Source organism: Narcine bancroftii, chromosome 10 (assembly GCF_036971445.1).
Source record: "Narcine bancroftii isolate sNarBan1 chromosome 10, sNarBan1.hap1, whole genome shotgun sequence".
NCBI classification, from domain to species: domain Eukaryota; kingdom Metazoa; phylum Chordata; class Chondrichthyes; order Torpediniformes; family Narcinidae; genus Narcine; species Narcine bancroftii.
The window spans coordinates 29,578,706-29,600,889 of NC_091478.1; the positions used below are offsets into that span (position 1 = coordinate 29,578,706).

Genomic DNA, 22,184 nt, shown 5'->3' on the forward strand with positions numbered 1-22,184 from the left:
AACCGTTTCTAAACCTTTCCACGATGCTAAGTTTGCACAGTCCAATCATTACAGCTGTGATGAGCATGGAGTGGACTGCTCCCCACACCTGTCTACAATCATCCTACAATAGCTCGTCATCAATCTCTGTCTGTGCATAGAATCATCCAGTCACCTTCAGGATGCGAAGAGGTCAATAATAACTCATAGCTCAAAAATAGTTTCTAGTGTTTTTTCCAACATCTTACACTTTCTAAAAATAGACATTCAAAAATAAAACAAGAAAGGCATTCCTGCAATCATAGGCATGCATTTGAATCATGAAATTCCAGTTGTCCGGCCACAAGGACATTGGTAACTATCTCAATGACAAAGGAAGACGAGAACAAATAAGCCCTTGTGATTGGAGGGAGAACCAAAGTTTCATCGCCACCTCTTGCCCATAGCCTCCGAAATGACTATTCACTGACCAGTCCGTAATCTCCCCACAAGGCCATTCCAATTGTGCAATAGTATAAAACAGGAGATCGTGAGTCAGCCCTCCACTTAAACCTTCCTGCCATGGAAGGTAAAAATAGGCAGAGATGACAAACAAGGCATCTGCTTGCTCTTGCCAGTTTTAGGTGAGTGCCCAATGTCAAAACAACTTAGATTTAAAAGTAGATAACTTCTCTAAATGATAATGAGTTTATTGCCATACACTTTAGACAATGTACATATGCACCGAAATTCTGACTTGCTGCAGCCAAACAGGCACTTTGTAAAAAAATTAAAAAAAAATATACTTAATTGAATTAAAAAGGGACAATGAATTTTAAAAAAACATAAATATTCTCGATAGGAGGCAAGGCCAGTTGCTAACTGTGTTTATGGACAAGGGGCAGAGCACTCCCAGTTCCAATGTTCAGTTGAACTTCTCCACAGCAACAAAGGCTTCAGGGAAACAATTAAAAGTCACCATATGCATGTGGGAATGGAGTCACATGCAAACAGACCAGGAAGAGTAAAAGTGGAGCAGAATCGATGGGCTGAATGGCTCAATTCTGCTTCTAAGTCTTATGGCTAATGAGGTTTGGTAATAAGGGTGGAGGACAGACATGGTAAACAGGGAGAGACCCCTGAGTGGAGTAGTGGAAGTGGGAAAGGAGCAGGTGGGGCACAGCATGTTGAAGAATCTATTTGGCTAATTGATAAAGGGCATTGCATTCAGAAGTTGAAATGTCTTATTACAACTGTAAAGGTTATTTGATGAGAGCATACTTGGACTACTCTATGCAGATCTAGTTGCTCAATTACAAAAAAGATTAATTCAATTAAGTATATTTTTTTCATATCGGAAAGACTTATGAGTATGTTATTGGGACTGATGAGCTTGTTACAAGGAGAGACTGTGCCTTTTCCCCTGGTGTAGGAGACTTATGGAAATACATAAAATCATGAGGGACATAGATACCACAAATGGGTACTGCCTTTTCTCAGGCTAAGGTTGTCCAGACGTGTGCCTTCTAGTTTTAAGATGAGAGGGAGAGATTTAAAAGGGATCCAAGAATCTACTTTTTTCCACACAGATGGTGGAGGGTGTATGGAATGAGCTGCCAGAGGAGGTGGTATAGGTGGGGATAATTACACTGTTCATTTGGACAGGTACATGGACAAGAAATGTTCAGAGGGAGATGGGCCAAGCATAGGCAAATGGACAAGCTGAGGTAGGAACTCGGTTGACATGGACAACGTAACCAAAGAACACAGGCCCTATATATTCTGCCTACTCCCATCGACCTGCACCCAGACCACAGCCCTCCATACACCTTCCATCCACTAACTTATCCAACCTTCTCTTAAATGTTGTAACTGAACCTATATCCACCATGTCCACTGGCAGCCTGTTCCACACCTTCACCACCCTGTGAGAAGAAGTTCCCCCTAATGGTCTCCTTAAATATTTCACCTTTCACCCTTAACCCATGTCCTTTAGTTCTTGTCTTTTTTTTATTAAAAATATGAACGCTTCACGAATTTGTGTGTCATCTTTGCACAGGAGCCATGCTAATCTTCCCTGTATCATTTCAATTTTAGTATACGTGTTGCCGAAGCGAGCATCTTTAGTTCAATCAGGGACTCATTTAAGGAACTTTACTTGTGCACTTTATTGATTTGTTTTATTCTCTCTCTGTATTGTGCAATTTGTTTACATTTCTTTATCCATTTACATGTGTTCATTGTGTAGTTTCTATTGCACTGCAAGTGGAAATTCTGCCTCACCCTCAAGAAAAAAAGAATCTCATGGTTGTGTGTGATGTCATGTATGTACTGTGAAAATAAATTTGAAATCTGAGCAAAATGTCATGGGCTCAAGCTGAAATGTTGGTTATGTATCTTTATCATACCTTGAAGGGCTCAAACCCAAAACATTGGTTATGATTCTTTATTTTTGCTATATAAAGTATTCGGTTTGACCCGCGGAGTTTCTCCAGCATTTTAGTTCAATTGCAGTGCCTGCAGAATTTTGTGCTTTACTTGACAATGTGACAACTTCATTGTTAATCTTACTGAGATGTTTAAAAATGAAATTAGTTTCTCCCTTGCTGAGATCTGAATTCTTGTGTTCCATATGGTTTTGTATAGTTATGTGAATACCATTTGAGGAACAGAATCGTGGACCCACTGCCACCCCCATTCTCTGGTGGTGCTGGGAACAGGACATTAACACATAAAGATCAACAAATCTCCACCTCATTATCGTACCCTTTATGATCTTCTGCACTCTATAATTTTTGTATTTTCCCTGTCTATTTCATTTGCAATTGCATTGTTAATTCAAAACGGTCAGTAAACTGCTCTGCCATTCATACAGGTTTCATTCTCTCTCTCTCTCTACTGTAGGGCCAAATGAAGCAGTATACTGCTGCAGTAGGAACTATCTTCCTGATGCTCTGTGCCAAAGTACACATGCTTTTATTGAACAGCCCAGCTAAAACTCTGCAATGCAGATCTATCTTTCACTGTGGTTCAAGGATGAGGAACTAGCTCAGTGGGGCTACCTTCTGATGCACCTCTTTTCAGGGAATGCCTGTAATGAGCTCTTATATTTAAACTTTTACAAGTCACAGAACAAAGGTAGACAAATTGTAGGAGCTCAGCAAATCAGGCAGCATACACCATCCATCATTGCTGCTTTTATTTTTCTCTACAGAACAAAGATACTTTGAGACCATTCAAACACTTTTCCCAATAATTCCTCTTGAATCAAGGCCAAAAAAACAATGGGATAAGATGCAGGAAAAATTCCTGATCCTCAAAACAAAACATTCCTGGTTCTGACACTCAAGAACAACAAATAACAGAGTATGTACTTGAGTGATCGATGGTATTATCCCAGATCTGGTTACAGACATACAGGTTCTTTCCGCAGGATATTGTGACAATCCAACAAACCAAGCCTTTGCTTTTCATTTCAAAACAATTCAGATTCTCACCAACCACACATTGAAATTTGCACCATCTAATTAATACGGAAGCAGGATCATGTTACAGCTCCTCAATACACAACTCATGGTAAACAAGAGATTATCAAGAATGAAGTTAATAAAATGGGGGCTTTCACATCTCTCAAACTTCAGCTGCACAAAAGAAACAGGGGTCATGTCACCAGGTTCAGAGATCAAAAACAGGAAGAGATTCCAAATATTTCAAACATTGTCACAATCTAACTGAGGATCTCTTCCCATGGTTAATCCACAGATGTTTCAACCAGCTACAACTGGGGCGAGGGGAGTAAGGAAAGCAGGGGGAACAGAGAGATTGAGAAGACCAGGGGATTGATGGAGAGTAGGGAGATCAGGGAGCAGGAAGGTTCAGGGGAGAAGGGAATGAGGGGAAGCAAGGAAACGACAGGTTCAGGGGAACAAGAAGCGAGTGTGCTGTGTAGTACAGGGGAAGAGAACTGGAGGGAACAAGGTTCAGAGAGAGAGCGGCGGAGTGAGGAAAGGGGGGTTTAGGGGATGCAGGGGAAGCAGGCTTAGGGGCAGGGTGTCAGGGGAGAGTGTCATGGGGAGAAGAAAGGGGGTTCAAAGGGAGAGGGCAGGTCAGAGGGAGGGAGTGCCAGGGGAGCATGGGGAGGGGAGGGGTCAGGTTTCAGGGAGCAGAAGGATTTTCAGCATAGGGAGATCAAGGATTCAGGAGAACTGGGGGGGGGGGGTCCACAGGGATTCAGGAGAACCAGGGAAGGGGGGGCACAGGGATTCAGGGTACAGAGAGGGAGTCAGAGGCTTAGAGGGAGTGGGGAATCAGTGTAAGAGGTGTCAGGGAAGGAGGGTTGAGGAGAGTGGAAGGGAAGGGGATTCAGGAGGGGACGATCAGGGGAGGGATTCGAGGAGAGGGGTGTCAGGGGAATGGGGATCAGCAATAGGGATTAAGGAGGGAAATGATGAAGAGGGATTCAGGGCGTGAGGGATCAGATGAACAAGGGGAAGGGTTTCGGGGAGGAGAGGAGGGGGGGTGAAGGGAGTGGAGACAACAGAGAAGGCAGTCAGGGGAGCACGGGAAGAAGAACTGGGAGGAATTCAGGGAGAGGGGAGCAGAGAAGGGGCTGTCGGGGAGAGGGGTTCAGGGGGGTCAGGAGGGGGGGGGGGTGTCAGAAGGGACCAGAGGGAGGGGGAGTGGGATTCGAGAGTTGGGGTTTAAGGGAGACACGGGAGGCGCGAGTGGGATCAGGGAGTAGGGGTAGAGGGTGGGGGACGGGGTCAGGCGTTCATAGGGGGTGGGGGGAGTGCGGGTGCAGGGGGACCCGGCCAGGGAGCTGGGGGCGTCCCGTCACCCTAACGATCACAGCTCGCGCACACCCACTCCCCAACTCACCGCTCCGAGCTGTGGGGCCCCTAGTGCTTCCGTGGATTGCGCAGGCGCCGCGGTAACGTCACCACTGCTGCCGTTAAAGGGACCGGCACCCTGCCATGTAGTCCGTGTGGAGGGAGTCCACGTTCGGGCTCTTGGCTGGGATTGTGGGGGGGAACAACAAAATAAACTGTGGGGAGAAGGGGGAAGGACCAGAAGGAAGGGGGAAGGAGAGAGGGAAAGGGAGAAAGGGGAGGGGATGGTAAGGGGGAGGGAAAGGGAGAGGGGGATGGGGATGGTAAGGGGGGGGAGGGAGGGAGAGGAGGGGAGGTTGAAGGGGAGAAGGAAAAGACGAGGGGAGGAGGAAAGGACAAGAAGGAAGGGGGAAGGAGAGAGGGAAAGGGAGAAAGGGGAGGAGATGGTAAGGGGGAGGGAAAGGGAGAGAGGGGGTGGGGATGGTAAGGGGGAGGGGCAAGGGGAGGAGGGGCAAGGGGAGGAGGGCAAGGGGAGGAGGGGAAGGGGAGGAGGGGAAGGAGGGGAAGGGGAGGAGGGGAAGGGGAGGAAGGAGGGGAAGGAGGGGAAGGGGAGGAGGGGAAGGGGAGGAGGGGAAGGACAAGAAGGAAGGGGAAGGGAGAAAGGGGAGGGGATGGTAAGGGGGAGGGAAAGGGAGAGAGGCGGTGCGGATGGTAAGGGGGGAGGGAGGGAGGGAAGGGGAGGTTGAAGGGGAGGAGGAAAAGACGAGGGGAGGAGGAAAGGACAAGAAGGAAGTGGGAAGGAGAGAGGGAAAGGGAGAAAGGGGAGGGGATTGTAAGGGGAGGGAGGGGGGAGGGAAGGGGGAAGGGGAGAAGGGGGAAGGGGAGAAGGGGGAAGGGGAGAAGGGGGAAGGGGAGGAGAAAAAGACAAGGGGAGGAGGAAAGGACAAGGGGGAAGGAGAGGGAAGGGGAGAAAGGGGAGGGGATGGGGAGGGAAAGGGAGAGAGGCGGTGGGGATGGTAAGGGAAGGGAAAGGGAGAGAGGCGGTGGGGATGGTAAGGGGAGGGAAAGGGAGAGAGGTGGTGGGGATGGTAAGGGGGAGGGAAAGGGAGAGGGGGTGGGGATGGTAAGGGGGAGGGAGGGAGGGAAGGGAAGGAGGGGGAAGAGGAGGAGGAAAAGACGAGGGGAGGAAAGGGAAAAGGGGAGAGGGAGGTGGGAGGGGATGGTAAGGGGGAGGGAAAGGGAGAGAGGGAGAGGGGGTGGGAAATGGAGGAGGGGAGGGGTGGGAAAGGCAGAGGGGTGGGAAAGGGGAGGGTGGGAAAGGGAGAAGAGAAACGTTGAGAAGTAATGGGGAGGGGGTGGGAAAGGGAGAAAGGGGAGGGAGAGGGAGGAGAAAGGGAGACATTGAGAAGTAATAGGGAGGGGGTGGGAAAGGGAGAAAGGGGAGGGAGAGAGTGGAGAAAGGGAGAGGAGAGACATTGTGAAGTAATGGGGAGGGGATGGGAAAGGAAGAAAGGGGAGGGAGAGGGAGGAGAGATGCTGAGAAGTAATGGGGAGGGAGAGAAGAGATGCTGAAAAGTAATGGGTACAGACATTCTCCCTGACCCCTCCAGCTCTCCATGCCCTCTTCCCCATCAGGTTGCTCCACTTCCCTGTCAGGTTGCTCCCCTTCCCCAGCCCTCTACCATCACCCTGGGTCCGGAGGAGGTGGGAGAAGTAGCACAATGTGAGAATAAATTCCATCAAGTGGTGGAGAGTGGTTGGAGACTGAAGGTTCAATGAAGAACCCTGACCCCTCTCCCTTGGGTCCTCCTAGTGACGAATGGGAATATCGATGGTGAAAGACAAGGCGGCGGGTCCTGAAAACTGGATGTGGGGAGCTTGAGTGGTAGTTGGATGTTGATGAGAGGGGCTGGAGAGGGGGACACATCCAAGGAGATCAGATTCACAAGAAAGTCACTGGGAGAACAAGGAACAAATTTTGGGATGAAATCCTCTGGATGTTATGGTCACAGAGACTCTGAGGTTAATGAAGATCTGTAACAGCATCTCCTCAAGGATGTGTGCTTAGCCTAATGCTCTAAGCACTCTACAACCATGATTGTGGCAAGACACAATTCCAATGCTATCTATAAATTTACTGATGGCACCACAGCTATTGGCAGAATTACAGACGGCAAGGAGGAAGCATACAGAAGGGTGATAGATCAGCTCATCATGGGGCACATCAAGCTCCTGCTGCCCCCATCATTAGACCTCCTGCAGTTTGCATACAGGCCCCCACTACTCTACAGATGATGTAATCGCCACCTGGAAAACAAGGTATGTTCGAATGCTGTTTATTGATCAGCTCTCCATTCAACACAATCATACCACAGTGCTGGATAAGGAAGTAGAGCTTGATGAGTCTAAGCACCTCCCCCTGTAATTGGATTCTCGACTTCCTTTTGGGGAGACCTCAGGCAGTCTACATCAGTAACACCAACACCTCCAAGACAATCACATTGAGCATGGGGGCCCCCCAGGGCTGTGTGCTTAGTCCATTGCTGTTCACTCTGATGACCCACGACTGTGCAGCTAAACACAACTGAAACCACATTATCAAGTTCGATGATGACACAACCATGGTGGGCCTGATCAGTAAAAATGAAGAGCCAGTGTACAGAGATGAAGTGCAGTCACTAATGGACTGGTGCACAGCCAACAACCTGTATCTGAAAGTTAAAAAAACAAAAGAGATGATTGTTGACTTCAGGAGGACCCAGGGGAACCATGCTCCTCTGACCATTGACAGCTCCACCATCGAGTATCAAGTTCCTTGGAGTGCACTTGGTGGAGAATCTCACCAGGTCCTTTAACACCAGCTCCATAGCCAAGAAAACCTGGCAGTGCCTCTACCTCCTGTGAAGGCTGAGGAAAGTCTATCTCCCACCCTCCATCCTCACTACATTCTACAGAGGATGTATTGAGAGCATCCTGTGCAACTGCTTTACTGTCTGGTTTGGAAGCTGTACCTCCTCAGACCACAAGATCCTGTAAAGGATAGTGAAATCAGTGGAAAAGATCATTGGGGGCTCTTCCTATCATAAAGGACATCTACAACACTCGATGCAGGCAAAAGGTAATAAACATTATGAAAGACTCCACACACTCCTCATGTAAATTGTTCTCCCTTCTGCCATCTGGTAGGAGGTACCATAGCACTCAGGTTATTATGTTCAGATTGGGGAACAGTTTTTTCCCCCAAGCCATCAGATTCCTGAATTCCCAGAACATATGTGGATAGGGTACTGTGGACTTTTACTGTATATGTCTTAATATTTTAATCTGTTAACTTCTATTTCTGTAAATATGCTCCATGGTCCTGGAGGAACACTATCTCATCTTCACTGTGCGAGCATGGTATGAAGAACATTTTGACTGGTTGGGGCTAAAACACAGGATTCTGTTGAGTTAAGTGACACCTTGTTGAAGGGCTCAAGCCCGAAATGTTGGTGGTGTATCTTTACCTTTGCTACATAAAGGCACTGTTTGACCTGCTGAGTTTCTCCAGCATTTGTGTATGTTTTTTTTCATTCTGACTGGTTGCATCACTGTCTGGTATGCACAGGACAGGAACAGAATGCAGAGGGTTGTGAACTCGCCCAGTGGAATCACTGGCACCAGACTTCACCCCATCGAGGACATCTCCAAGCAATGGTGTCTTAAAAAAGCAGCCTCTATCCTCAAGGATGCCCTCTTCACTCTGCTGCCATCAGGGAAAAGGTACCGGACCCTGAAGGCGAACACTCAGCGGCTCAGGGACATTTTCTTCCCTGCTACCATCAGATTTCTGGATGGACAATGAACCAGTCACTGCCTCATTTAATCTCTTTTTGCACTAGTTATTTATTATTTAACCTGTCTTCACGGAATTGTAAATTACAGTGATTTTTGCATCTTCTGCGCAAATCTACTGCCACAAAACAACAAATCTCACGACACATATTCATGTCAATGAACCCGATTCCGATTTGTTGTAGAAGCCCAAGAATTTCACTGAAACTCCTCGCCTTTCGATCTAACTCCCGGGACTCCCGGCACCTATCTCTGATCTGCTTCATCAGTTCGGGGGCAGCGAGAACCGGCGTGGGCATCCACTAACCACGGGCAATGATCATCACGGTTGGTAGCTTCTGCAAGATTTTCCCCATTCTTTTGTGATGTGCAGCAGGCCTCTGTCCCAGTGCCGGTGACCCGTGGGGTTCAGTGCGGTGTGGGTGCCTGTTGCCGGATTCGTGCGGCCCCATCCACTTCGCTTCCCAAGAGTTTATCGGATGTCCCATTCGTGAGGACATGGGATCAGCCTGCAGGGACCTTGTAGGCTCCCTCGTCTCCCCGCTGCCCCTCACCCCGTCCCTCTGGTTGATTCCGGGTCCCAGTGTCCAAGGCGAAGGAGAGCGGGAGGGATGCGGATTGGGAAGTGGGTGCGGAGCGGGGAAGTGAATGGGGGGTCAGGGAGAATGCGTGCGGAGCGAGGGGAATTGATGCGGTTCGGGGATGTGTGCAGGGCAAGGAAAGTGGGTGCGGGTCAGGGGGGTGTGCGGGGCAAGGGGAGTGGGTGCAGTTGGGGAGTGGTGCGGGTCGGGGAGAGCCAGGGGAATCACGTCACCCGAAAATGGCGCTGCTGAATGGGGTCAGGACGGTAGCGATACACGGGGCGCCCGAGGAGGGTGGGGGGGGGGGGGGAACGCTGGGGTGCGGAGAGAGCGCATAGGCCTTACCTGTCCCAACGGGGAGGCAGCCTGGATGGGGTGAGGGATGGTTGATGGCCACCACCGTCAGTTTGAGGGTTGTGTCTGAATCTTCCCCGCTCGACCCGGGTCAGCGGCCCAATGGACATCCACTGCGTGTTGGGCGGCAGGAAGGAGAGAGGCAAAGTCACAAAGCAAAGGGCAAAGTCACAAAGCAAAGGGCAAAGTCGAGGCTCCGGGAGGGAGTAGTGGGGATGGCTGCCGCAGCCCAGAGGCAGGGAGCGGCGCCTTGGGACGGAAGGGGGAAGAGAGGAGAGAGGGAAGAATGTAAGGGAGAGAAGTGGGGTAGCGGCGCCTTGGGAGGGGGGGGGGGATTCCTCTCGCAGCGGGAGTCAAGACACTGCGGTTGGGATCGTGGTTCCATCCTAGGGCAAGGGAGAGGGGGCTCAGCGAGGACACTGCAGGAGGGGCTGATGAGAGGAGAGGGCAGTGGTCCAAGGGGAAATCTGGGTGCGATCTGAAATCGTGAGTGAGTTTACGCCGGACGGGAGAGGCGGTGGTCCCTAGACATAGCGCCGACTGGGATCACCCTCGGTTCCCACCCAGCGACCCCGTGTCCCACCCGGCATCCCTGCAGGGTTCACGGGATCTCCGCACCGTTGCCAACCTCAGGAAGAGCAGCCCCGACCCCTTGGTCTCGCCAGCGTTTTGTGTTCTGCCGAGACCCCAGCATCTCTTCAGGTGGAGATCTTGGCCAGTACGGACACGACGAGCCGAAGGGCTTACCTCCGTTCTGCGGAACTATTCGTTAGATGGAATCAGCGAGCGGGAGAGGGAGGCAGGGGACGTCCGTCAGCCGGTGGTGGGAGGGACAGCAATCGCTGCAGTTCGGTGTTGGGAACGAGCAGCCCTGTCCAATTGGCGGTACGAACTCCCGTATCAGGACCCAGGCTCCTGCAGACCCGCCCGCCCCCCCCCCCCCCCCCCCCACCAGCCTGTCCCCTCACGGACCTGTTTCCCACCCACCCCATCCCCAGCGGACGTCTCCATCACATTGTGCGGGATCTGCAGCGTGGGTGCGTTCACTTGCCGCTGCAACTAGTCCCGGAGGCGGTGAATCCAGAGGGGACGGTCGGTGAGAGGGGTAAAGTAGGTGGGGGGGAATGAAGGTCAGTGGGAGGAAGGGTGTGGGTGGGAGGGGAAAAATGGGAGTAAATTGGTTACATAGAACATAGAGTACAGGGTCTTTGGCTCGCGATGTTGGGCCGATATATAATTTCTGCTAAAAATACTAAACCCTCTCCACCCCGTAACCCTCCATGTGCCGTCTAGGAGTTTCTTAAATGCCCTATTGTATCGACCTCCGCCTACCCTGGCAAGGCATTCTCGGCACACACGACTCTTTGTAAAGAACTTGCCCCTGATGTCTCCCCTAAACTTTCCTCTCTTCAGTTTGTACAGATGTCTCTGGTGTTTTGCTATTCCCGCCCTGGGAGGCAGGCGCTGGCTGTCATCTCATCTATGTCTCTCATAATCTTATAGACCTCCAGTAAGCCTCCTTTCATCCTTCTACGCTCCAAAGAGAGAAGTTCAGGTTCTGCTAACCTTGCCTCATAAGACCTGTTTTCAAATTCAGGCAATATCCTGATAAATCTCCTCTCCACCCTCTCCATATCCTTCCTATAATGAGGGAAATGGGATTCAAGGGGTTCTTCTCGGGCCAGCATTGATTCGACGGAGCGAATGGCAAACCGAAAATTATAAACGTAAGAAAACGTCAACAAGGTCAATCTTGACTCACATTCTGAGAGAGTGGAGAGCAGTCCCATCCAATCGTCTGTGGTTCATTCACCACTGCGGATGTGGTCGGTCTGTGGAGCTCTGCTACCCCCTCCTGGCGGAGCGTCGCATCACAGGACAAACAAGGCAACGAAGAAAGACAATAAAGTTTATAATATCTGGTATAACACGAACGTCCGCAGACAGAGTAGTTGAAGTAAAAGCATGAAAGTCTTGTTTGGGTGCCTGTCTGCATTTTGTTCATACCTTGATGAAGGGTTCAAGCCCGAAACATTGGTTATGTATCTTTATCTTTGCTACATAAACTGCTGAGTTTGCCCTCCTTTCTCCAGCAATGTATTTTTTCCTGAGGAATAAAGAATTATGAGAAAGCGAATGTAAACATGGATACTGCATGAATGGAAAATGTCATGGTCTAACAGAGCCTCTCGGCCCTGGGTGAGGGTTCACTTTATTGTCACCGTAATTAAAATGCAGTGATAAAGGTTGTTTTCAGTTATAATTTATTTGTCACAAAAATACTTGGTATGGTGAGAATTTTCTTCCGCGAACAGGCTAGCAGGTTATCTCCAACATTCAATGACTGAGCAATATTTTCAGCTCTGCAAGTAAAGTACTTTAAATAAATAATTCCATTCTACCCTGTCAACGGCTTTCTCTGTGTCAAAAGCAACCGCCACTGTTGGAGTCTTCTTTCCTTGTACTGCATGGATTAAGTTAATGAACTTAGAGATATTGTCCATTGTTTGTCTTTTCTTAATAAATCCAGTTTCGTCAAGTTTTACTATTTTTGGTACACAGACAGCCAATCTGTTTGCTCATAGTTTTGCTATTATCTGATTCCAACTGCATTGAATTCGCACATCGTTATTGAATGAAGATCTACCGGGACCAATGCCTGAAGAGGGCGCACAAAATCACTGAACCGGTGCGGACTCGAAAGGCCAACATGGCCTGTTTCTGCTCCATAAATGGTTATATGGTTATTCATACAGCCGTGTAAAGAGCTCATTGAAATCGAAGACCAATTAGCACCAAGCAAGAGCAGCATGAGAGCACTGGTGAGGTTTATTCAGGAGCCTGATGGCTGCAGGGAAGAAACTGTCTTTAAACCTGTTGGTGTGAGCTTTCACATTCATGAAGTTTCTTCCCAGCGAGAGGAGGGAGAAGAGAATGTGCCAGAGATATGATGGGACTTTCAGTGTGTCGGCTGTTCCCGTCCCACACTGTGATGCACCCAGTGGCAGATTGACAACCACCCAAGCCCAAGGCTGAGCTTTAGTAAGTCCCATCCTGTTTCCTCCCCCACCCCCCCCCCCACTGCAGTGGCATATCTAGAGAAAATTGGATCTATGGCAAGCATTGAAATTGAATCCCCCCCCCCCCATTAAACTTACTTCAACCCTTCACCCTGCAAATCCACATCTATCCCTCGCTGCTGCTGCCATGCCATCCACTTCACTTTCCCTACTGTCTCACCATTATAGAACCCTAAAATGATCATATCCAATGTTGTGATGGATATATTGAGATTGGAAAGTAATATACACCTTTAAAAAATCACGACAGTCATTTCCATTTAAAAATAAAACCCTCTGCCTACTTCAAAGGCCAATATTTGCTGAATGAAATCAGCAAGCAGCTTTCCCCAGGCCAGAGCTGGAGTAGCCAAAGTTAAAGGTGTCGAGTGGCTGTCACCATCCCCGTGGAAGAGAAGCAAGAAGACACTTGCTCAAACTCATCCTTCAGAGCACCCTCCTCAGCCCTGACTCTAACAGGGAACAGGGGAGCGTTTGGAGTTTGGTGTCAAGAGCTCTGGTCACCAGAGCTCCTGTTGCCTGACTCTGAACCCTCTCCTTGGCCTACACCGAAGCTCCCGACGCCCAACTCTGAACCCTCCCCTCGGCCTACACTGGATCTCCTGATGCCCAATTCCAATCCCTCCCCTCAGCCTACTACCGTGGATGTGGTAAACACAGAGTGGGGTGGCACATGGCTCCTGAGGGACCACGGAGATGCTATCCATCCCCGCATACAGTGGAGGCAGCCACTTCTGGATATGGCTGCAGCCTGATTCCGACAGTGAAGCGGTACTCGTCTTGTTCCAGGACCGAGCTGTTGATGGGTAACAGTCTTCACAGCTATCGTGACCATGGCGTTTTTCTCAAGGCAACAGTTGCTACCGATCTCTATTCGCGCCCACACCTCCCAAAGTCTACTTTCATTGGTATTTTGTGAAAAGTGAGAGAGAGTGGGTACTGAGCAACTCAGATTTCCCGTACACATCACTGAAACTAGGGGGAGTAAGAGATCTTAAAATGGAGATCGTTGAATCCATGAGTAAAAGGGACTGCAATCTCAGGACCAGTGAATGGCTCAAGCTAGAATCATTTTCCAAACCCCAGAAACAGATAACCTGCCAGTTCCCAGGACTGCTTCTGATCGCTGAATCTGGCCTGATTCCAGTGAGGCAGAACTGCCTGGAATCCTAGAAGTTTAACCCCTGACTTTGGGCAGTTCAAAGTGGATGAAATTGACCAACTCTACTGCAAAATTAACACCTTGTGGTTGGGTACAGATCACAGGAATGGCCAGGTAATGTGCGGATCACCTGCGACCTGTCTCTGGGCACTGCTGTGGGCTACACAGGCCATTCAGACCCACCGGACCACTGGTATTTTTGTTCCCTGAACTTCCCTCCCAGTTTCCTGAACCAAATTGACATGACAACTGTTCAGCTTTCTCATAAATACATTGATCCTGTACACTGTGTTTCATGAGGTTACAGGGGCTGGGCCGATATGTGCTGGGACTAGAGTGAAGGGGTGATGATGGGTCCAGATAGCACATGACCAATCAGGTGTTTAACTCATCCTCTAAAATATGATTCTCCTCAAAGTTAAGTCAGTTAAGGGAACAAAAGAGAGATGGGGTTGGTTCTTGGAACCAGTGCCAAGATTGTGGCAACACATCCTTATGTTCCCCGACTGATGCCAATTCAGGAGCTGAATGCCCTGTCTAGGAAGCAATGGCTCCCATCCTGGGTTTGCCATGGAAATGAGGGAAGCAATGGCTCCCATCCTGGGTTTGCCATGGAAATGAGGGAAGCAATGGCTCCCATCCTGGGTTTGCCATGGAAATGAGGGATGCTGCTGGAAGCTACTGAAAGATGGTATGTAACCATAAATACAGAACAGTACAGTCCACATCTCTGTGCTGTACATGATTGGCCAAATCAAACTTAACTCTGCTGCATACACTGATTGATAAGATGCAAAACATCCTCTCAGTAACATGTAACTCAGTCGAAGCAGACCAAAGTCTTGAGGAGGGGATCTTTCACTAAGTAGAACATAGAACATTACAGTACAAAAAGCAGCCCTTCTAGACTGTGCTGAACTGTTTTTCTGCCTAGTCCCATTGACCAATACCAAGTCCATACCTCTCCCATCCATGTACCTGTCCAAACTTTTCTTAAATATTAAAATTGAGCCCACATTCACCACTAAAGCTGGCAGCTCATTCCACACTCCCACCACTAGAGAGTGTGAAAACGTGCCCCCTCATGTTCGCCCTCAACTTTTCCCCTTTCACTCTTAACCCATGTTCTCTGGTTTGTATCTCATCCAACCTCAGTGGAAAAAGCCTACCTACATTTACTCTGTCTATACCCCTCATTATTTGTATAACTTGATAAAATCTTTCCTCATTCTTCTATGCTCCAGGGAATAAAGTCCTAACCTGTTTAACCTTTCCCTGTAACTCAGTTCCTGGAAGTCCTGGCAACATCGGAGTAAATCTTCTCTGCACTATTTCCATCTTTTTGATATCTTTCCTGTAGTTTGGTGTCAAAACTACACACAATAATTTGGCCTCACCCATGTCTTATACAACTTTAACATAACATCCCATCTCCTGTACTCAATATTTTGATTTATGAAGGCCAATTTGCCAAAAGCTTTCTTTACAACTCTATCCTGTGATGCCACTTTCAGGGAATGATGTATCTGTAATCCCAGACCCTCTGTTCTACTACACTCCTCAGTGCCCTACCATTTACTGTGATCGTCCTTTCTTGGTGTGTCCTTCCAAAATGCAACACCTCACATTCGTCTGCATTAAATTTCATCTGCAATTTTTCAGCTAATTTTTTCCAACTGGTCCAGATCCCTCTCCAAGCTCTGAAAAACTTCCTCACTGTCCACATCGCCTCCAATATTTGTATCATCTGCAAACTTGCTGATCCAATTTACCACATTATCATTCAGATGAGACATACCACTAGTCATAGGCCTTCAGTCTGAGAAGAAATCATCCACTACCACTCTCTGGCTTCTCCTGTCCAGCCAATGTTAAATCCAGTTGAGGACCTGATGGGTATAAATACATAAGCCTGCTGCTGCAGACCCAAGAGAGCGGAGACCCAGCGCTATTCCTAATGGTTCAACTGTCTGGTCTTAAATCTGGCGGCTCTATGCAGGTGTTAAATGGCCTGCTTGAGGAGCCAATGCTGTATTGAAACTAAAATCTTGCAACTGTGGGGTCTGGGCCAAAGATGGCGGCACCTGTGCTTGGTAGCGACCTCAAGGTGTTGCATCTCTGCGAAGCAGTAGACTGGCTCAGGGCACTCTAAAATGGGAGACCCCTCCTTCCATTGAGAAGCATGGAAAATGACCATACAGGGCAGTGACCACGACGACGGACCAGTGAGGGACTCAGCCACGGGCTGCTGTCGACTTGCAGTCAGAGAACCATAACGGGCTGCGGGCTGTTGGAGACTGGCTAGTGGAAATCAGGTATCAGAACGGAGATTCGAGAGGGTGCTGAGGGCAAGAAGGGCTCCCAAAGGGCTTTGGGCACTTGGGGCTTCCTGATTTTGTAAGAGGTTTGGATCTGGAGCTCGAGTTTCTGATGGATGGAACAGGAGTTTGTGAGGGCTGCAGAGGCTGTACGAGCGCTGGAGGCGAATCCACGGACTCTGCTTCTCTGACACCGGGCCATACTCGTGGCGACTCTTTGTCTGTCTTAAGGCAGACATAAGGCATTTCGTGTAATATTACATATTCTGTACTATTACACGACAATAAAGGAATCTTGAATAAGAAGCAACTGAACTGGGGGCTGTCCAGGTGCTGAATTTCCAGCCCTAATTCAAGCCGCTTCAGTCCTGACACGGAACAAGGAGAAGCAGGAGGTACTCGGCAGGTCAAACAGCATCCGAGCCCAGACCGGCGCTCAAACACAGATATAGGTGCAAAAGCACAGACTCGAGCGCTGAAACACAGGCTGCCGAGGGCGTGACATTTTAACCTCCAAGAAAAGCAGGGGAGCGGAGGGGACGGGGTAAACGAGGGGAATGGCGGGGTGGGCGGGTCAGGGTACGGGGGGGGGGGGGGGGGTGGGGGCGAGCCTCGGTGCCAGCGAGGGGAGCTGGATCCAACAGTTCCCCCTCCTGCAGCCGCGGTGGGCTCGCCGACCCTGTATAAGAGCGGCGCCGCGCCGCCCCGGAGCTCAGTCGCCGCCACCATGAGCCTGGGCTCGAACGCGCTCGGAGCCGCCGCCTCCTCCTCCTCCTCATACCGGCGCCACTTCGGCGACGCCTCCCGCGCCGGGACTCGCTTCCCCAGCTACGGCGCCCCGCCGCTCCGCAGCGCCGGAGGGCTGCGCTCGCAGCCGCTATCCCGCGGGCCACCGCTGCCCGGGCTGGCCGACGAGTTCCGCCTATGCCGCACCAACGAGAAGGAGCAGCTGCAGGGCCTGAACGACCGCTTCGCCGTCTACATCGAGAAAGTGCGCGGTCTGGAGCAGCAGAACCGGGCTCTGGAGGCCGAACTGACGGCGCTGCGGCAGCGCGCGGCCGAGCCCCCGCGCCTCGCCGCCCTCTACCAGCAGGAGCTACGGGAGCTGCGGGCCCGCGCCGACCAACTGGACTCGGGCCGCTGCCAGGCGCTGCTGGAGCGGGACGGCCTTGAGCAGGAGCTGCAGGAGGCGCGCCTGAGGCTGGACGAAGAGCAGCGGCTGCGAGGCCAGGCCGAGGCAGAGGCGCGGGCCCTGCGGCGGGACGTGGACGGCGCCACACTGGCGCGCTTGGAGCTGGAGAAGCGGGCCGAAGCGCTGCTGGAGGAGCTGGGCTTCGAGCGCAAACTGCACGGCGAGGAGGTGCAGGAGCTGCGGCTCCTGCTGCAAGCCGCGCAGCAGCCGGCCGAGGTGGACGCCGCGCCGGTGCTCCCCGAACTGACAGCCGCGTTGCGCGACATCCGCATCGAGTACGAGAGCCTGGCGGCACGCAACACACAGTCAGCCGAGGACTGGTACAAGGCCAAGTTCGCCGACATGACGGAGGCGGCGGCCAAGAGCAGCGAGGCGCTGCGGGCCAACCGAGAGGAGCTGAGCGAGTACCGGCGCCAGCTACAGTCTCGCACCATCGAAGTGGAGGCGGTGCGCGGCACCAACCAGTCCCTGGAGCGGCAGCTGCAAGAGATGGAGGATCGCCACGGCGCTGAGATCGCCAACTACCAGGTACCAGTGCTGAGAGGGAGGCTTCAGCACCACGGACAGTGAAGCTCCCTACGCACCACCCATCACACACTCCCCGGGTCAGGCACAGACTGAAGCTCCCCTCCGCAGCATCGCATCAAACACGAGCAGAGCAGGGAGAGCCAGATTGAATAGAAGAAAAGTTAACTTGCAAATCTGTTATATCCCTTTATGCTGTTAAACATTTGCAATGTAAAATTTACCAGGGATTGGGCAGGTGATGGGAATTGAAAGTGCGTGGCTTAATTTGATCCTGGATTTTCCTACTCTGTGAGATTCATGTCTGTTGAAGTAATGGAGAATTGGGAGGTGGGTAGGGAAAACTGTGGAGAAGTTCACCTCTGGTCATTTATCCTTCAGGTGCTTTTACAGGCTGACCAGATGCAGTGTTAAATTATAATGTGCCTGATCTAGAAGATTTTTAAACACGCATGGGTGGGTTATGGGAGATGATTGCCACCCGACGGTGAGCGTTAAACTGGAAGATAACATACCAGACCTGAGAGGATGGAGAATTTTGATTTGGAATTGAGCACTAGATACGGAGTCACGAAGTACCTTGGGCTCATGATGGTGGAAGGGATTCGGTAGGAAGGCTGAATGCCGCCATCTTGCTGACTGGTCTTTGATCATCTGAACTTTATACATATTTCGGCTAGCATCTTGTACTCCACTGAGTCGTACAGGGAATTCTGTCCCATTGTAGCTGCGTCCTCACCAACCCTCCACAACCCTGCATGCTGCATGTCATCATACTGGAGCATGACATTGAGTAGCTGGTGTGTTGTACCATTTGCAGTAAATCTGTTTTGTCTGGTCTGAAGTTTCATTGACAGAAGTGTTCCTCTCTCTATCTTGTCTACTAGGATGCAATCAGCCAGGTGGAAGATGAGCTGAGGAACACAAAATCTGAAATGGCCCGTCACCTCCGGGAGTACCAAGATCTCCTGAATGTGAAAATGGCCTTGGACATTGAAATTGCTGCTTACAGGTAAGACTGTGAACCATCCTGCTAAGAAAAAGGGAGGGAGACTTTGGATACAGAACCTGACAGGCCAATGCTGGCCTGGTCATGCAACCAATCAGTGCCACTCGCTGTACAGGTGGTGTAGGGGTTCAATCTTGCATTGAGCTGATGATTTTCTGCCCCATCCCCTGAAATGATAACTTTTGGGAAGAGATCTGAGCAGAGCTGTTTTGATTGTCTAATCATAGAAATACCCAGAGTGAGCACTCCCATTGACAGGATGTGGGTGTCACTGGCAAAGCCAGCGTTGGCCTGTCCGTGTGTGCATTTACTTGCACGAGGAACATCCTGAGGTTGAAGGCATGCCAGCTTGTGTGGAAATTGCTTCAGGAGCAGGAGGAACAGATCATCACCTGCTTAAACCTGGCATGTGTCCTGGTAGGTCTGGTCTCTCATGAGGGTGTAACTGGTCATGTAAGTGGCACTGTTGCCAGAAAATAAAATTGCCAAGAAAACTTGCATTGATCTGTCGATTGGACACCGTTCCCTGTTGTGATATCCTTGCCTAATTTCCTTGAACCTGACCACTGATTCCATCAAGACCTGGTCGGACTGTCCAATCCTCCCCCGACGTGGGTAGGTTTGTCCTGTCCATTGCCTTCATTGATGTAGTGAGTCAGTTGCTGAGCAACAAGACTTGCGAGACTTGACTCTATGACTGACTTGTTCTGCAGGAAGCTGCTCGAAGGAGAGGAGTCCAGGCTTGGCACCAGCGTTACTAACTTCTCACTCACCAATAGCTCCAGCCTCTTGGCCCCAGCTCAGCCCCATTTCACCACCATTTCCAAGAGCACCACCACTGTTACCTCCAAGCAAGACCAGGAAGTGGGCCTGAAAACTGCAGAGAAATCCTCAAAACAAAAAGCAGAGGCTTATGAGGAAATCATTGAAGAAACCATCGTATCCACCAAGAAAGCTGACCGAGAGGAGCAAAATTTAAATGGCAAGAAAATGGAAAAGAGCAACCCTCCAAAGGTTACAGGACCTTGAATCCACCCTCCCCTCCACCCAGAGTAGATCAACTGCCAAGCTTCTGAAATGTCCACCATGGGTGGGAATTTCAGTCTCTTCCCTCCTTAGGGTTAGATGTCAATCCTGCCTGATGAAATCAGTGTAGTGAATGACCTGTCCTGATGCAGTACTGAGCTGCAAGAACTAGATATGCTCCAAGAAAGCCAGCACGTAGTTGATTTCACCCTCGTGGGCTTTGGTGCATTTGTCATGTCCATCAGGAGCACAGAATTGTTTCTGGAATTACTCTGTCCTGTGTAATTGTGTGGCCTAGAAGTTAGTTTGTGTGACCCAATCTCTGCAGGCTCATCTCGCCATCCCAGCACACCTTGCCCTTGGCTGAGAATCACCTTAATGAAGCCAGCACCTGAGATGGTGCCGGTCGGTGCCAGTTGAAAAATGTTGGTGTTTTGTCTAGCTGTGATGTTTAAAGGGTGGAGGGACACAATCCCTTGTTGGTTAGAGAGAACCAGTAATTACTTGCATTCCACAACCTACTTTACTGTAAATAAACTCAGAACTGAACCTAGTTGTGTCTGCTTTTGAATCTAATAATTGAGCAACAATGCTGACACAGGATGAGGAGCTTGGTTGGTGCTCTTCCAAAGAACTGTTCCTGCAATTATGCACCAATGTGAAATTTGCCCAGTCCTGGTGTCTGGACAGGAGGAGATCCCTCCCTTGTTCCATTAAAGCCTCAAACTGTACATTAGAAACTGATTTTGTATAAAATTAACATTTTAACCACTTCAAGCCATCTCCAGTAGCCATGCTGTGAATGAGGAAAATCTGTGGTACGTTACAACTTGAAGGTGATCCATTTCCAGCCAGACTAAAATGTTACAATACAGGGCCTTCAGCCCACAATGTTGTGCTGACCCATGTAAACCCACTCCAGTACAAGATAATTTTCTTATCACTTTTCCTCAGCCCTTTACTTTTCTTACATCCATTTGCCTGTGTGTAAGTGTCCTGATTGTACCAGCCTTCATCACCACTGCCTCCAATGTATTCCAAACACCAACCTCTCACTGTGTGTGTATAAATCTATAAAATTCTCTGAAATCTTCCCCTGAATTTTCCTCCACTCACCTTAAACAGATGTTCTCTGGTATGTTATTTTGTCACACCAGGAAAAAGGTGCTGGCTGTCCACCCTCTCCAAGCCCCTCCTAATGTTATGCTGAGTTATATTGAGTCACCTCTCACCCATTGTTGCTCCAAAGAGAAAAACCCTAGCTGCTTGCCTTGCCTCACAAGAAATGTTCTCCAATCCCCAGACAGCATCCTGGTAAATCTCCTTTGCACCTTCTCTAAAGTGTCCACATCCTTCCTGTAAAGATGTGACCAGAACTCTGTTCTAATCAGTGTTTTATAGAGCTGCAACATTACCTCACAGTCCTTGAACTTAATCCCCCTACCTTGTGCATTCTGCACAAGGACTCTCAGGTCCCCTACACCTCCTTATCAACTTTCATGCAACCTTGAGGGATCTATGGACTTGGACCCCAAGATCCCTCTGTTCCTCCACAGTGTTGAGAATCCTGCCACATACACTGCCTTGAAATTCAACTTTCCAAAGGCCATCACTTCACACTTATCCAGATTGAACTTCATCTGGCATTTCTCAGAACACTCTATGTTCCATCTACTACCACCCTCTGGGGAAAGATGTTGTCAGGAGAGAAGAGGGCTGGTGTGTGTGCTTGGTCTGACTTTGATTACTCAGGATAATCTTCCACAGGCTCCTGGTCTCACTTTCAATGCAAGAATCAGTTCACTTCCTGCTTTCAAATGTGGAATATCAAGGATGGTTTGCCCACTCCCAGCCTCAATATTTGGTGCTGGCAGGACATCCGAGTGAGGGTGCTGGTGGGGAGGGTTCTGTTCTCTCAAAAAAAAAAAATTCGTGTCCGGGAATTAAAGTGCCACGGGTTTAAAGTGAAGGGTGAGTTGCAGGTGGGGGATTTTCTGCACCCGGGGGAATCAATTAATGTGAAGCCGATGTGCTGAAGCAAATAGCAGCTGATCGATCAGTCGATGATAATAGGATGTTTCGTTTCCCGGATCACACTCAATAGTTCAATTTCAAAACCTGGCAGCAGGAAAAGGAAATTCTCACTCCAAATCAAAAGTTATTAGATTTTAAAAAACCTAGAAGTTGGAATATGGATCAAATGTGGATCATAATTCCTGGAGAATTAGCATTCATCTTCAGTTAGGAAAAAGTTGTCCGGACACGAATTTTTTTTTTTTGAGAGAACAGAACCCTCCCCACCAGCACCCTCACTCG

General features: G+C 49.7%; 2 protein-coding genes and 1 non-coding gene across 12 annotated transcripts in view; 1 reads left to right on the top strand and 2 right to left on the bottom strand.

The window, feature by feature from the left end:
• Positions 1-22,184, bottom strand: part of nt5c2a (5'-nucleotidase, cytosolic IIa) — an 83,517-nt gene that overhangs the window by 56,894 nt on the left and 4,439 nt on the right. For 3 of the 10 annotated variants that reach the window (XM_069900434.1, XM_069900431.1, XM_069900430.1), the window contains exons 2-4: positions 11,564-11,663; positions 11,319-11,411; positions 9,548-9,669 (exon numbers count right to left, since the gene is read on the bottom strand). The gene's annotated coding sequence lies outside the window, so the exon portion shown is untranslated. Of the gene's footprint in view, positions 1-4,836; positions 5,105-9,547; positions 9,696-10,303; positions 10,445-11,318; positions 11,412-11,563; positions 11,664-22,184 lie in introns of those variants that run through there. The other 7 variants (XM_069900423.1, XM_069900425.1, XM_069900427.1 and 4 more) reach the window with 4 other exon arrangements.
• LOC138745136 (U6 spliceosomal RNA) lies at positions 1,973-2,079 on the bottom strand. Its single transcript, XR_011346064.1, has one exon. It is a non-coding gene; the product is annotated as a U6 spliceosomal RNA (small nuclear RNA).
• Positions 16,791-20,417, top strand: LOC138743923 (alpha-internexin-like). The gene is made up of 3 exons (XM_069899488.1): positions 16,791-17,836; positions 18,721-18,845; positions 19,556-20,417. The coding sequence occupies exons 1-3, from the start codon at positions 16,844-16,846 to the stop codon at positions 19,869-19,871; spliced, it is 1,434 nt and encodes a 477-aa protein (XP_069755589.1). The 5' UTR covers positions 16,791-16,843; the 3' UTR covers positions 19,872-20,417.

Coding starts and splice junctions, on each gene's coding strand:
- LOC138743923 (XM_069899488.1), top strand. CDS start 16,844: ATGAGCCTGGGCTCGAACGCGCTCGGAGCCGCCGCCTCCTCCTCCTCC. Junction 17,837..18,720: donor CTGAGATCGCCAACTACCAG/GTACCAGTGCTG, acceptor CTTGTCTACTAG/GATGCAATCAGCCAGGTGGA. Junction 18,846..19,555: donor ATTGAAATTGCTGCTTACAG/GTAAGACTGTGA, acceptor CTTGTTCTGCAG/GAAGCTGCTCGAAGGAGAGG.